Source organism: Ovis aries, chromosome 3 (genome assembly GCF_016772045.2).
Source record: "Ovis aries strain OAR_USU_Benz2616 breed Rambouillet chromosome 3, ARS-UI_Ramb_v3.0, whole genome shotgun sequence".
Classification (NCBI taxonomy): domain Eukaryota; kingdom Metazoa; phylum Chordata; class Mammalia; order Artiodactyla; family Bovidae; genus Ovis; species Ovis aries.
The window spans coordinates 76,085,032-76,101,809 of record NC_056056.1 but is presented as its reverse complement, the minus strand read 5'-3'; the positions used below and the strand labels follow the sequence as shown (position 1 = coordinate 76,101,809).

Genomic DNA, 16,778 nt, shown 5'->3' with positions numbered 1-16,778 from the left:
AGTTTAAAAGAACAGTAGTTGGGAAACTAATGGTAAGCTCTGTTGATACTACTTTAATGTTTTATTTAGCAATGCTATTTTTTATTAAAAATCAAATGGGAGAATTGGCACAGTTTTTTTGTATACCATCAAAAATATACTTTCCTGTGCCTCTGATATGAAACATTTTCATGTTTTCATTCTTTATATGTTTAAATGTTAAATAGAGATGATTTTGTGGTTTAAAAACAGGTAGATAAACAACAGCATAGAGGTTGTAATCTTTGACTTTAAAATATTTTTAGAAACATTTTCTCTATATTATTGTTGGAGAAAATGACAGTTCCATCTGACATGCCTTTGTGTAGTCCTTTCATGCCATAATTGGTTAAGTCTGAGGAAGAGAATGAACTATAGTGTATATGAAACTGTGACTAAGAAATAAGAGTTTCAATTTAGTTAGCCAAACAGATTTTTTTTAAAATACTATCACAAATTCCAGAGAAGAGGAAAGTTTGTTCCAAAAATATTTAAAAATTTTTGAAATTTAAAAAAAAAGAAACTGCTGGTCTCTTTCATAAATATAGAAATTTTAATTTGTAATTGATATTTTTAATTAAATCAGGAACTTTTTCCTTTTTTGTCATCACCATACAGTCTTCTTTTTAAACATTGTTTTGATAAACACTTTCATTTCTGTAGTAGCACCTGTATTAATATCTTATCAAATGTAGGCATCCAGTGTAGAATCAAACAGTAACTATTATGTATTGTCTGTTGTTTTGGGCATTTTAAATTTAATGTTCTTATTTAATTACCACAACAACCCTATGTGGGAGTTTTAATTATTCCTGTTTTACAGATGAAGAAACTAAAGGGTTAATTATTTTGCCTAAGAACACCCAAATAGTTGTGATTTAAACTTGGATCTTATGCTCTTTCTGCTTTGGCAGACTCTTGCTAAACTGAATAGTATTAGCAAAGAAAACAAGGTAAAAACTGTTTTTTATTGTAAAAACTAGTTGTATTTGTAACTAAGTTTTATAAAATGTGAAATATAAAACATTTTTTAATGAGTGTGCTTGTCTTATCTCTTTTTTCAGTGGGTCTTTATCACCTCACTACTTAAGCTCTGTACTCAAGCAGAACCAGGTGCAAACTCTCAAAGGTATGTGAAAGATCAGTATTTTAAATCATAAGAACTCAGGTTAAAATCAGAATTTTTATTTAATTTTTTTAATTATAAAAATATTGCCTGTTCATTATAGAAGGTTTAAAAAATAAAAAACATTTATAAAAAAGAAACTAAAACTTACCCTTTATTCTGCTGTTAACTTTTTAATTGGGCTATACTGGGTGTACAATATTGTATGTTTCAGGTGTACAACATAGTTATTCACAGTTTTTCAAGTTATACCCCATTTATAATTATAAAATAGTGACTGTATTCCGTGTGTTGTACAGTATATTCTTGAAGCTTAGTTATTTTTTGCATAGTAGTTTATACCTCTTAATCTCTTACCCTGTCTATCTTGCCCCTCTGCTGTTAACATTTTTAATGTAATTGCTTTGGTCCTTACACAAGAGTAGATATGTTTGCATGCATGCCCATACATGCACATACCACCACTCACCTCTCAAACACACTTTTTCTCCAAGTACTTAGATTTTACTGTGTATACTGTTTTATATCCCTGTTTTCATTTTCCTTTTATTGTATACTTTTCCTTGAAAATAGGGAAATATTTCTTAGTAATGTGATAAGTACCGAATCATCTTTTCAAGTCTGTCGGTCTGGAATAGTTGACAAACTGTGGCCCATGGGCCAAATCTGGCCGCCACTCATTTTGTTATGGCCTTTGAGTTAGGGATGGTTTTACATAATTCTTTTATAGATTAGGTGTAAAGAACTATAATTTAGGAAGAAAGCAATAAGCTTTCAAAAGCTAACTTTTGAACTTGGTTGACTTTTAAAAAGTAGATCAAAATTTTGAATTAGTTGTTTTTTCCTCTACTCATAGTTAATATTATCGGTTAGTGATATACTAACATAAGTTTTCCTCACATTGCTACTTTGGAGCTTGCAGGTGTTACTCTGATCTATAAAAATAAAAATTATCAGATGAAAAGCCTTTCTGTGTATCGGAGACATTTTGGCTCTTTAAATCTGTACTAAGCCAAGCCTAGGAAACATATGATGATGGTCTGTAAAAATAAGGGAGGGAAAGAGTGTGAAAAGTTTAAGAGAACTCTGCAAAGAAGTTAATGCAATTAGGAGTCTGCTTCAGATAATATTGTGACTGAACATAAGGCAAGTACCCATTTTCCTGTTACCTACATGAGTAAATGTGCTCTCTTTATGTTTAGGTATTGCTGAAACTTCCTTTTTCTTTTTATTACTTCAGTAAATTCTGACCCTTAGTCTATTAAGCTTTAGCTCATGTGCACATTTTGAGAACGTTTTCTGTCTTGAATTCTGGGGTTTATTTAGAATTTCTTCTTGTTCTTGTTCTATTCCATCCGAATTCTGCTTCTTCCTTTGGGGATCAGCTTCCACAAGGAGAGCATAGGTACTTTTTCATCTAATGAGTTGTATGTATTATCCATCATCTCTCATAAGTTTTAGGAGAAAATGAAATACTGTACCACACAAAAACTTTAAGAAATTTTATATTTAAATCAGGTTGACTTAGCACATATATGTAGATTCTGAGGAAATTTGCTTTTTTTTAACTCTTGATATTATTTCTAGGGAAAAGTTTGAAAAATACAGCAATAAATTGATTAAACATTCAAGTACTTGTTGAATTCATCCATTGTGCTAATCACTGAACTCTGGGTGCCTTGGGATATGCAGAAAGAGACCCAGGCCCTAGTCTCAGAAAATATACAGTCTAATTAAAGAATTAATTCTTGTTTAATTGATTAGAATTATACAGAATACACTGGGAGAAAAGGAAGTGGGTGGCAAATTAAGCTTAGAGGTAGGTTGGGAAAGGCCTCTTCAAGAAGAAAGTGTGATGCCTGAGCTCTGGGCCTCGAAAGTTGGACGGATACTTAACCTTGGTTAGAGGTTTGGTCTGGGACAGTTGCTAGGAACTACAGGTTGGTAAGCATGGCTGAAACCTAAGCGCGTAGAAGACTAAGTAGCCTTGGTCCTGCAGCTATAGATGTGATCGTTTAGCATGGGCAAGGCGAATGAAGAAGTTTAAGCAGGTATTAGCAAAATGAACGGAGAAGAAAGGGCAGCCCACTCCAGTGTTCTTGCCTGGAGAATCCCAAGGACGGCGGAGCCTGGCGGGCTGCCGTCTATGGGGTCGCACAGAGTCGGCCACGACTGAAGCGACTTAGCAGCAGCAGCAGCCAAATCAAGGAGAGCTTCTTTAGCATAATGAGTTGGAACTTCTTCCTGTAACTGTAACATTAGTTTACATTGAGTTCCTGACTTTAGTGTTTTGCTTGCATTATTTCATTTAATTCTTACAACAACTCTTTGAGGTTTTGTTACCCCCTTTTATAAATAAGGAAATTGAATTTTGGAGAGATTAAGTAACTTTCTTAAGGTTACACAACTAGTAAATGGTACAGAAGGAACTCTGATTTCAGAGCCTGCACTCCTACCAGATATGAGGAGTTAGGGGAACTACTGAAGGTCTTTAAAGAATAAGGTGACATTGTCAGTTTTGTGTTTTGTAAGTATCACTGAAATTTCAATGTTGGCTCTAACTTTGTTGTTGTTGTTCAGTTGCTCAGTCATATCCAACTCTGCGACCCCATGGACTGCTGCATGCTAGGCTTCCCTGCCCTTCTCCATCTCTCAGAGCTTGCCCAAACTCAGGTCCATTAAGTCAGTGATGCCATCCAACCATCTCATCCTCTGTCATCCTCCTCTCCTGCCTTCAGTATTTCCCAGCATCAGAAGTCTTTTCAAATGAGTCAGTTCTTCACATCAGGTGGCCAAAGTATTGGAACTTCAGCTTCAGCATCAGTCCTTCCAGTGAAAATTCAGGACTGATTTCCTTTAGTATTGACTGGTTGGATCTCCTTGAAGTCCAAGGGATTCTCAAGAGTCTTCTCCAGCACCACAGTTTGAAAGCATCAGTTCTTCAGCACTCAGCCGTCTTTATGGTCCAGCTCTCATATCGGTACATAACTACTGGAGAAACCATAGCTTTGACTATATGGACCTTTGTTGACAAAGTAATGTCTGCTTTTTAATATGCTGTCTAGTTTTGTCATAGCTTTTCTTCCAAGGAGCAAGTGTCTTTTAATTTCATGGCTGCAGTCACTGTCCACAGTAATTTTGGAGCCCAAGAAAATAATAGTAGAATCAAATATACAATTCATCTGTCACTTCATAGAATTATCCTTTTTAAAGTCTCCTGTGTTTTGCTCATCTGGCCAATGGCAGTGTTACAGTATTGTACAACAGGCAGCAGGAGGCAGAGAAATCTCATACTGAGATAGCAGAACAAAACCTTTTTTGGTCAATATTTTGATTTGGTGTGGGTTTGTAGTAAATTCATGTGTTGACAAATATTTATTGAGTGCATTTGTGTGCTAGTCACTGCTCTAGGCACCAAGGATGCATCAGTGAACAAAGAAGACAAAAATGGAACCATGTTCTGATTAGTAAATTTTAGTATTTATACTTAAGCACTAAAGTATATGTAGTGTATTACAAGCAAATATAAAATTTAGATAGTTAATGATGAAGGTAGGAACTAAATGCAAATCTAAGTTCAAATTTAAGTTTACAAATTTGCATAATTTGTATCTTAATGAAAGTGAAAGTAAACTGGTAGTTCAGACAGCTTCACATACTAGTAATTTATTGAAATCACTCTCCTACTTTTAAGAATCATGAGAAACAGCTTCCTTGTTTGGATGCTCTGTAAATGTGTATACTGGTTTTGATAAAGGCAGTAAATCCTGCTGTAGTTAATACTTGGCTTATAATCATTTAAATTATGCACTGTGGTTCTTATATCGTTCCTTAAGCAAATGGACTGAGAATCAGGTAATAGAAACTTGGCTTATTATAACTCTTACTTTTGCATAGTTAAAACTGAGTCTTTAATTTTCTCTGTTATTGTTAATAATTTCTTAGCATCAAGGCTAAGAAAATATAAACTAGGAAGCATAAGTTAACAGTTTTGACAGAGATTTATCTGAACCAGTTACTAAATCAGTAGCATATTTTGAACTCTAGTCAGAACTACGAAGGATAAAAAGGGAACTGTTTAATATGACTTTTAACAGGTCATTTTTGTGATTATTTAACTCACTGTTTGGATGGCTCTCATGGCTCTCATGACAAATGACTTTAAGCTGGAAGTGAATTATTGGATTAAATAGTGTCAGAGAAAATATATACAAAAGGCTTTATAAAAAAATGAAATTTCTATTCTGAATGTGTTAGATAATATAGCTAATAGTATGTTTATTGAGAACACAGAGCCATCTTTAAAATTGCAAATGTATTGAGTTGACCAAAAAGTTTTTTCGGATTTTTCAGTAAGATGTTATGGAAAAACCTGAACAAACCAACCCTATACTTATTAATGAAAAAAACATTATAAAGTGTTTTCAGCTGTGACAATAAGTACGTCTTAAGTTTAATTTTAATACCAAAACTGATTTGGTACTATAAATAAGCATTGTAAAATCTACACCGTTTTGTTGCTTTTGTTCCAAGAAGTTCAAGAATGTACTTTGGACAAATCGTTGATAATTAGGTGGTGGTGGTGTTTATTGAAGTTGATAATTAGGTGGCGGTGGTGTTTATTGAAGTATAGTTGATTTACAGTGTTGGATAGGAGACTTCCCTGGTGGGTCAGTGGTTAGGACTCCACACTTCCAATGCCATGTTGGATAATCAGGTGTTCTTGATTACCAGATGGGATCATTTCTCTGGTGCTTATTTTAACATTGAAGTTAAACTTTTTTTAAGTTAATTGACAAGATGTTGTGGGAAGCATATTTAACGAATGTTCTAAATCAAACAAAGTCAGATGTAGATAAAATCCTTTTGCAAAGAAGTAATTTCATGTTGGACTATTCAAATTAATTTGGCTGTAACAAATTCCTACAAGAATTTGTATTTAAAGAACAATTTTCCTGTCATTTCTACTGTTACAGAAAGTGAAAGTGTTAATTGCTCAATCGTATCTGACTGTTTGAGACCCATGGACTATCGCCCTCCAGGCTCCTGTGTCCATGGAATTCTCCAAGCAAGAATATGGAGTTACCTTTCCCTTCTCCAAGGGATCTTTCCAACCCAGGGATCGAAACCCGGTCTCCCGCATTGTGGACAAGATTCTTAACCTTCTGAGCCACCAGAGAAGCCCCTATACACACTATAAAGATATACTAATTTTTAAAGTTAAAAATCTTTTATAGGTGCTTCATTACATTTATAGGTGCTTCATTAATAAATTTCCTGAAATTGTTTACTTGTTATAATGCATTCCAGTATTAGATTCTTTCCCTCACCACCATTCTCCCTTTAAAAAAAAAAAAAAAGTAAATTTTTTTTTTAATTAAAAGAAAACAAAATTATTTCATGGAACAGAAGTCTCTCTGTTAGTATAATGCCAGCCAGGTTGCACCCTGCACAAAGGACACCTGGCTGAGACAATGAGTGGGCTGATGTCAGAAGGACTGGACTACACCCAGTCCTCAAGCTGTGTGCCCTGGTTTAGAGAAGCATTCACCTGGAGGCCAGTTGCTTTTTTTCCAGTTCACACAGAGATACAATATGGGCTAGAGCTGTACTAGCTTTTTTTCTTTAAAGACATGTTAGAATACTGAACTCTATTATAGTCAAGTCTCATTCTAAAAGATGGGAATTGGAGAGGTCTTTGTCTTACTAGCGTCTATGGCTGTGGCATCTGGGAATCATTGATTCAAGTACTTTTTAACCTGACTTTTTTTTTTTTTTCCTGCCTGAAATGCTTTTTCTTTGAATATCTTCATAGTTTCCTTTCTTTCACCTTCCTGAGGTTTTTGCTCAACTATTACCTTTCCTTGAGGCCTTCCCTAACCTCTGTATTTAAAGTTGCAACTACCTTTCCCCACATTCTCTGTCTTGCTTCCCTCCAATTTTCTTCTCCCTAGTGTTTATCTCTCAGAAGTTGTATTTCTTTGTGTTCTGAGAGTCAGGGATTTTCCTGTTTTGTTTTCAGCCTGGAATGTGAGATAGGACACTCAATTTATTGAATGAGTAACAGAGAATTTCCATTATACTCTATAATTTCCTGCAAAATTTCCTACTCTAATTATAGATACTTGGTAAGTTTTGAGGGATGAGGAGATTACAAATTGCCTGGATTCTGGAGGTAGACCGCACAGGTTTAAATCCCATCTCTATCATTCCTAGAGATCCCTCTTTGTCCATTTTCTCATCTTTAAGATGGAAATACTAATAGTACCACATCATAAACTTATGAGAGTGAGATGAGTTAATAATACTTAGAACATGCCAAAGGCTTAGTAATTTGGTGATAATCAGCTTAATCTAAAGAAAGGAGATGTGGCAGAGATACAATATATTCTTCACTCATTTATCAGGGAACTACTGTGTGTTCCAGGTATTATGGAATATAGAGAATAAGACATGATTCTTACCTTAAGGGAGCTGACAGTCTAATTGGAAAGACATTCATATAGAAACTCTGATTAATGAGATTGCACTGTATTCAAAGGAGAAGAATATGTGCTCTCTCATAGCAACAATCTTCTGATTTACTTAAACCTATTTTTTAAGGTCATAACATTTCCTGCCTTTACAGAGTTTGTGGTCAAGATGAGGAGGAAACTATTAACTATCTGCATGGCTTTATTATCTAATATAATTTTATAATTAGATATAAATAGAATGTAAGATTTGGGGATAATAAAAATTTTCCAACTTTGGGGCAGAAATGGAATGTTTTTGAGTCTTGTTTTAAACCTATCCTTTATAATTAAAGGATATATAAATTATTATATAAATTATCCTTTATAACCTATCCTTTAAAATTTGTAAACATTTTCTAACTTTTCCTTCGCATTTTAGATTGTACCATTTTACTTTTATTTGATTATGGTTATAAAGGCTAACAGATTGCCAAGATGTAGAGGACTGCTAGTGCAAAAGTAGATATGAGAGTTTAATGACCTCTGGAATAGAACCTGCTGTTTTTACCAGCCTATTAAAATCCATTTTTCTTATGGAATATCCATAATTGTAGTACTTATAGGCTTGCATGTAATTATGACTAAAGACAGTGCTAATATTTATGTGTGTTCTTAGCTAATTTAATCTGTTTAAGGGCAATCCTTATTGAAATGCAGGTCAGGTTCTTATTTTCATTGTGAATAATTAAAGAAAACTTTCATTATTTCTAGTGCCTCTCAATTCTCCTTTATACAGTATTGTTCATAATTTTAAGTGAACAAAAGTAGATTACGAAATAATGTCTCATTTTGTACATTTATCTGTATGTGTTTGTGTCTATATATATATGATATCTATGTACATGTGTGTGTATAAATTACATGTTATATACATTATACATATTTTTACTAGAAAATACACCAAAACCTTAATGTTGGTTACCTTTGTTTGCATACACTATAATAACCTCTTTTTTATAAAGAACATTAATATTATCACTCTTTTCCTTTTTTAGAATCTGATATTGATGCTGCCACTGCAATGATGCTTTTAAATACTTCTATAGAACAAGGAATTTTGGAATGTAAGCAAACATGCTTTTCTTTTTCATGAGCACCTTTCAAATGTCATTTAGGACAGGCAAAATTACTTCTTTCTAACTAGGTTGTGTTTTCATCTAAATAGTCTCTGTTTTATTTTCTTTTAATTTATGTGAGCAGTTGTGAAATTGAGGTTAATGCTATGATAATTCTTGTTACATTGACCAAGAAATGAAGAAATAGATAGCATGTTTAGAAATTAAGCTTAAAGATTTAAAAGTGAAAATGGGGATGTCCCTGGTAGTCCAGTGGACAAGACTCTGTGCTCCCAATGCAGGGGACCCAGCTTTAATCCGTGGTTAGGGAACTAGATCCCATATGCTGCAACAAAAGATCTCACATGCCACAACAAAAGGTTGAAGATCCCACATTCTGCAACTAAGACCTGTTGCAGCCAAATAAATAAACAAAAATAAATATTTTAAAGAAATGAATAAAAGTAAAAATAAAAGCTATGAATAAGAAAACATAGAAAGTATGCTTATAACCTTGAAATGAGAAAAGCTATCTTTGATATACAAAGTGCAAGATCCATAAAAGCTTGTGTAAATTTAATTAAACATCAAAGTCTTATTTAGAGCTCTGACAACAGCAGATACCTGTAAGAAAAGTAACACAAGCATAGTACTGGGATGACGTATTTCTTCACTGTATATAGCAGACAAAGGAATAATGTTGAGTATACATACATGCACAACATAAAAAGATTCTGTAAGTAAGAAATAAGAAAACAGTTCAACAAAATATATGAATTGCTAGGCCTCGGAGCAGGAAATACACAGATGGATAGTGCACATTTGAAAAGATACAGCTTCTCTAGAAATCAAGGAGATGTAAAATGAAACAATATTGAGATAATATCTTTTTGTCATGAGATTATGAAAAATTAAAACGATTGATAATGTTAGAGGTTAAGTATAGGAGCTGGGTGTTGTCATGCAATGTAGGATATAAATTGATACAACTATTTTGGAAGGCAATTTGGAAACACCAACTAAAATTTAAAACATATATATATTTTACTTATAATTCTGTTTCTTTTTATCTCTCCTAGAAAAATGCCATATGTGTAAGAAAAGGCATGTAGAGGATTTTCATCGCAGTATTACTTGTAATAGTGAAAAACTGGCAGCAACCTAAATATCAACAAGTAGATTGTTAGCTAACCAGTGACACATTAATATTGAGGCATTTTCTGCAAGCAGCTCAAAATAATTGTATTTTCCATGGGAAGGTCAAGATATACCATTAAATGGTTTAAAAATATTTTAGATTGATTCCTGCAGGATGATGGTCTGCATAAAATTTAAAGACCCACAAAACATCACCAGTCTAAGGCACTTATTCAGGAGTGATATAATAGTTTTAAATGGCCTGTTTCTGCAGTCAAATAATAGTTTTAAATGGCCTGTTTCTGCAGTCAGATGCATTTGATTTACTGATGGAAGCTTTCTTTTCCACAGGTGAGAAGCCTCTGCCTCTTAAAACAGCAATGCAAAAAAAGAGAAGTTATAGCAATGCGTTCAGTCATGCCAGTGCTGTGCGATTACGTGAGAGTGATTCTTTAGCCACCAGCATTGATCCAAAAGAAGACCACAATTACAGTGCAAGTAGCATGGCAGCACAGCGCTGCGCATCCAGGTCTAGTGTGTCCTCTCTGTCTTCTGTGGATGAGGTGTATGAATTTATCCCAAAGACTAGCCATGTAGGAAGTGATGGCAGTGAAGGATTTCGCAGTGAAGAAGACACAGACGTTGACTATGAAGATGATCCACTTGGAGACAGTGGCTATGCATCGCAGGCTTGTGCAGATACAACTGAAAAGGGGCAGCCAGACAAAAAGATGCGAAAACAAGCATGTCAAGAAATTGATGAGGAGCTCAAAGAGGCAGCTGGATCTCTGCTCCACCTTGCTGGTATTCGTACATGTCTAGGTTCCCTAATAAGTACTGCAAAGACACAGAATCAAAAGCAGCGGAAAAAATAGAAATACTTACTAGTGTGAAATTATTTTTAAATGTGGCAATACTCTTCTACTTAATTCTTTACAAGGGATATCAAAGCCATAATGGACTTGTTTTGTTTTAGGGTGGGGGAGGGGTGCTAATTACTTGTTTATTTCAAAATATTTTTGTTTTTTGAATTTTTATTAAATAGTTGCTGTTAGGATCATGCCCAATCATCAATATGATGTGAAATCCTAAATGCATAATTTTTGTGATAAGTGTCTTCAAGATTGGAACTTTTATGTTAAACAAAAAAGTCCAGAGCCTCTGTCTTAAACTTGTAGGGAAGTCTTTTGTTCTGTTAATATGTCCAAGTGTAAGAACTGGCAACTCTAACTTTTTTTTTCATTTTCTTTTCCTATCTGTAATTAACTATAGTTGCCGATCCAGCTATAAATTTTGCTGCTTTCTTTCTCCCATACTCCTCTCTTGACGTGTAATCCAGTAGAATGAGATTTGAATATTTTATTTTGTCTTAATTTTTGTTTTAAAATATTTTTTGTTGACACATGAACAAAGTTGAATATAAGTTGGAAAAGATCCTAAATGTCTAGAAAGTTCCTTTTGCATACATCAGCAAAGAGATAGCAAAAAGTTCTAAGATTTAGAAAAGGCAATTTTGTGATGTAATTTCATCTAAGAACTTCAATTCCTGTTACAATATTATTTTTTCAAAATTTTTAACTTCCTAGATATACCATAGTGTTGATTGGAGCCATTTATTGGAGCCAAGGTGCTTTGCAACAATTGTTTTGATTTTAGCCACTAGCTGTCTTTGTTGAAGAGAAAGTATCCAATGAAAGGATATAGCCATGGAGTCCCATTTAGGCACACTTTTGCAATAAGAGGATCTTTCATTGGCTTGTTAAATGTACTGCATTCTGAAAATTACATGAATGGAGTGTAATCTAATATAAACATTTGAATATGTGTTATTTATGTCATCATAAATAAAGGTAGATCATTTAGGAAAAAACTTCTATTCAAGCTTTGTATGAATTAAATTGTATGTGCACCCAATTACGTTAAAGGATTTAACAAAACTGTAGAGATAAAATGCCTTCATGGATTTTAAAATTTGTATAAAATTTTATACATCCTTTTAAGGAGGCAGTGTAATCACATGCCATTAAATCCATCCTAAAAGATTTTGTTACTCTTCCAAATGTGTATTGCCCAAGGCCTTTTTATTTGAACAAATCTGCTTATATGATACACATTTTTTCATATCATTTATATAGCTTGACTATATCATTCAAAAAGGACAAAGGATACTAATAAAGTTAAACTTATTCATAATGTATTTTTTTACAATGGCAAAAGCGGCTTTCTAAAAGTTCAGTCTTATCACATGCTACATCCTGTTTCATAAATGACCTTGTTTTTATTTTCTGATAATTTCATATATACATATACATACAAACACACATAAGCTTATGATTTTGGTTTGTTACTTTTAGCTGTTTCTATGATGATAAAGCATTTTAAAAAAAGACATTTTTCTTTTAACTTGTAGAGTTTATTTGGGCAAAACTGTCAAATGAGAAGCATAATGAAAATGTTTTTTTCAGTTGTCAAGACATTAAGCCAGGGATAACAACTTTATCTGTCCTGTTTCCATGTTAATTGTAGTTGAACCTGGGTAGCCACAGTAATAGAATTGCTGCTGTTGAAAGTAATATCTTTCAATTTGTTGATAATAAGTATGCAGGATGAGGTATTGAATTTTTTGTTCTTCATATATATCACATCTGCTGCATAAAATTGCTAACCTAAGTTAACATCTTTTACTATCACAGTGAATATAACACCAAAAATTATTAAATTGTTTTTATCACAGTATAAATAGTACATGGGGCTTCCCTGGTGGCTCAGTGGTAAAGAATCTGCCTTTAATGCAGGAGGCCCAGCTTCACTCCCTGGGTTGGGAAGATCCTCTGGAAAAGGGAATGACTACCCACTCCATTATTTTTGCCTGGATAATTCTATGGACAGAAGAGCCTGGTGGGCCACAGCCCATGGGGTTGCAGAGTCAAATACGACTGAGAGACTAGCACACAGACACACACACATGCACACAGACACACACACGTACACACAAATAGTGCATAGATTATAAAAATCATTTAATAAAATATTTTTAAGCTGTTTACTGTGGTCCTCTGGATAGACCTTATTAACAGTGTTTTAATGATCTGGTTCCACTTTATTTTGCTAACTGAAATTCTCTACTACAAATGTTCTCTCTGGTTCTTGTCCATTAGATCATTAGTCTTTGTAAGTAAAGGGAAATGATCTAAGATATAAGGAAGGGAGAAAGTCATTCTCAGTTCAAATAAAGATCTTTAAAGTTATTTTTGTCTTAATATAAATAGCAATAACTTTTAAACTTGATTTTCTTTCCCTCTTCATGTACTCTTACCACAAATTTAAAAGTTAAAAATTATGTTCATCACTAGCAAAGTCAGTAAACTTTCACACTAAATGCTAACAGGAGTAAGTTACAAGATGCTTTATTGAATTCTTATATAGAATTCATTGTATCACTTTCCATGTGCTGATTTTCCAAGGCAGTTATTTTTAAGGGGAAGAACCTTAATTACCATCCCCCTTTATTACTTCCATAGACATAATCCCATTCCTCAGGTGTATTGAGATAAAAACATGGCTAATAACCACCCAATTAAGGGAAGTCATTTCTAGTCCTATGGACTGGAAATTGTATTTCTAAGAATATATTACTAGCAAATTTTATTGTAATAAAAAACAACCTGGAAATCCTGGAAAGGTTCAGTCCTTTAAAATTGTGACTTAAGCTAATGTATAATTTTCATTGAGTCAATATAAATTGTTACAGCCAATCTCAGTTTATGACAGATCCCTAGTAGAAGTTTTAACAATTAATCTTCATCTTTCACATGCCAAATAGAATCAGTGTTTCATGAATATATATTTTTGAAATTTATTTGTGCAGTGTATAACTCAATTAGTTCATGTTTTATTTTACTTTTCAAATTCAGAGAAAGAAAACATTACATGGAAAATGAATTGATGGATCACCTCCTTTTTTCTACCTTGAGCCTTTCCTATCCTTCTTATAACCAACATGGCTTCTCTTAACTTTGATTTCTTTGTATATAGTAAAGTTTAGAATATACATATTTTTTTCTTTTCCTGTTCTCTGAGGCATTGTGTAAAGGGTCATACTAGGTGGTCAATTAATTATATGTTAGCACAAATTCAAAGCTAGAGAAAGTGTTAAGGGGGGAGTGTGTGTGTGTGTGTGTGTGTGTGTGTGTGTGTGCGTGTGTGCGTGTGTGTGTCTTGGTAGACCAGGAGGCCTTTCTCAGCAATTTAAGCAATGGTTGTGAATACTTCACAAAGCTGTAAAGACTATTGTCTTAAATACTACAGTAGCTTAACAACCTTTTGTGAAGACCATAGCATTTAATTAAGAAACTGAGGCTTTCTGGTCTACATATATATACTTTATAGTTTTTTTTGGTTTGAAATGTTATATAAGCTTTGATTTAAACAGTTTGCTTCAATACATTAATGATGTAGTCAGAATATTTATTTTCTGAAATACAAAGTATTTTAATGTTATACCTGCCATTTTTTCTTAAAGCACACATTTTTTTTTTGCATCTGACTGCCAGTGCCATTGTCAAAATTGTTGTACATGTCTTATTAAGTGCTTAATTTTAAAGTATTATGTTGCCATTAAATAGTGTATAAAAATGTGTAATTGCCAATTCATTGTAACTATTATTTATTTTTAAGTGAAAGTGTAAGAATGGTTTCTGATTTAAGAAATTTGAGTTATTAAATTGTATCCTTATCCTTTTTTCTAATGTAGCATAAAAATTACCCTGAGTTTGAGTTATAACTGCCAGTAAGTAGATGACCAGTCTAAGTGAACCACTTCTTAGTTGCCAGTCTTTGCTCATATTAAAAACAACTTAACAAATGTTTAGTTTTTGTATCTAATCTCTGATTATTAAATTGTTTATAAAGTTTATTTTTACCAAAGAGATGCAATTCACTCTGATAAAGTATTACAGAATAAATGTTGTTTTATAACATTTTTGTGCTTTCTCTGTCTTTTGGGGGTTGGTAATACATGTAGGCGGTTTCATACTCCACACGTACACTTTCCCTTCCAGTATTACAAAGCTGGAGTCATACAGATGAAGGATAAAAGTTTAATTTCAGAATGTTTTTAAAGGCTATTTTTTGAAAGCATTGTTTTTCCAAAGAACCAGATCTTAGTTTTAGATCTTTTCTATTGTTTTTTAGTCTCTGTTTCATTTATTTGTGCTATGATCTTTATTTCTTTTTTTCTGCTGACTTGGGGTTTTGTTTGTTCTTCTCTTTCTTTTTCTTTTGTTTACCTATTCATCTATTGATGAACATTTCAGTTGTTTCTACCTTTTGGGTCTTGTACATAACGCTGCTGTGAACATTGGTGTACAAATATCTGTTTAAATCCCTACTTTCAGTTCTTCTGGGTAGACACCTAGAAGTGAAATTACCAGATGATATGATAATTCTGTGTTCAGCTTTGGTTTTTTTGTGTGTGTTTGTGGAACCACAATAAAGTTTTCTAAAGCACGTGCACCTTCCCACAGCAATGTGCAAGTGTTCCAATTTCTCCATATCCTTTCCAGCACTTGTTCTTTTCTTCCTCTCTCCCTCTCTCCCTTTATAATAGTCAGCCTGAATCGTCCTAGTGGGGCTGAAGTAGGGTGTGCCACTCTTTTGCATGTCTTGCAAGCAGAGGCATTGCAATATTTTCTTGCAGCCTATATTTAAGAATATATGTATGGTAAATAACTGTGGAAAATAAAATGTCTTCCTTCAGAATGGAGGACAGATTTGTTTGCAGTCCAGTATAATAAAGATAATGGCTCCCTCTGGGGCAAAGGTCAGACACATTTGCTTGCAGCCTTTATAAAATATTAGGGTTTCCTAAGCAGCATTCAGCTGGGCTGCTCTGCACATCCCCATGGGAAAACTGAGACCCAAACCCTGAGTGTAAAGCTCATGTTGCTTGCTGTGAGTAATAAATTCCTTTGTCTCTGACCCAGGAGTCATGTTTTCTGCCAGCTTCCATGAAACTAGCAAGCAAGCTTGTTAGTGTGAAAGTACTGTAAAAGCTTACATCCTTCACAGTTGTGTTTTTTTTAAATAATCCACTCTTTTTTGTTGTTCCATTTATGTATTTTTGGTTGTGCTAGGTCTTCATTGCTGTGTGTGGGTTTTTTCTAGTTGCAACGAGTGGAGTCTGCTCTAGTTGAAGTGCACGGGCTTCTCATCGGGTGGCTTCTCTTTTTGAGGAAGCACGGTCTATAGGTCCCGCAGGTTCAGTAGTTGCAGCTCACAGACTCACTAGCTTAGTTGCCCTGCAGTATTTGGAATCTTCCCAGACCAGGGATGGAACCCATGTCCCCTGCATTGGCAGGTGGACTCTTAACCACTGGACCACAACAGTTCTTGACATTCTTGTGTCTGATAAAAGGCATCTGTGAAAAATTTACCGCTAGCATCACATTGAATGGTGAGAGGCTAACCATGTCCCCTCTAATTATGCATAAGCCATGCATGTCCCCTCTCATTACTACTATATTTTAGTGGACCTCTTTGCCAATTTGGTAAGGTGAAAAAATAGGGGGAGGAAGAAGGAGGTGGGATAAAGGGCATAGTGTTTGGAAAGGAAGACATGAAGCCAGCCTTGTACAGACAACATGGTTGTATATGTAAAAGTTCCTAAGGAATCTGCAAAAGGCTACTAGAACTGTGGCTCAGAGGTTAAAGCGTCTGCCTGCAAGGTGGGAGACCCGGGTTCAGTCCCTGGGTCAGGAAGATCCCCTGAAGAAGGAAATGGCAACCCACTCCAGTATTCTTGCCTGGAGAATCCCATGAATGGAGGAGCCTGGTAGGTTATAGTCCACAGGGTCGCAGAGAGTCGGACACAACTGAGCGACTTCACTTTCACTTCAGGATACTAGGTCCAGTGATTGATAAAAATCA

The 16,778-nt window shown here is 34.3% G+C and overlaps 1 protein-coding gene across 7 annotated transcripts in view; it reads left to right on the top strand.

Annotated features, from left to right (window-relative positions):
- Positions 1-14,830, top strand: part of FOXN2 (forkhead box N2) — a 58,411-nt gene extending 43,581 nt beyond the window's left edge. For all 7 annotated transcript variants that reach the window (XM_042246208.1, XM_060413902.1, XM_027966866.2 and 4 more), the window contains 3 exons: positions 1,083-1,147; positions 8,655-8,723; positions 10,203-14,830. In XM_042246208.1, the coding sequence (XP_042102142.1) occupies positions 1,083-1,147; positions 8,655-8,723; positions 10,203-10,726 (658 nt within the window). In that variant the 3' untranslated portion in view covers positions 10,727-14,830. The remainder of the gene's footprint in view (positions 1-1,082; positions 1,148-8,654; positions 8,724-10,202) is intronic.
- The last annotated feature ends 1,948 nt before the right edge of the window (positions 14,831-16,778 follow it).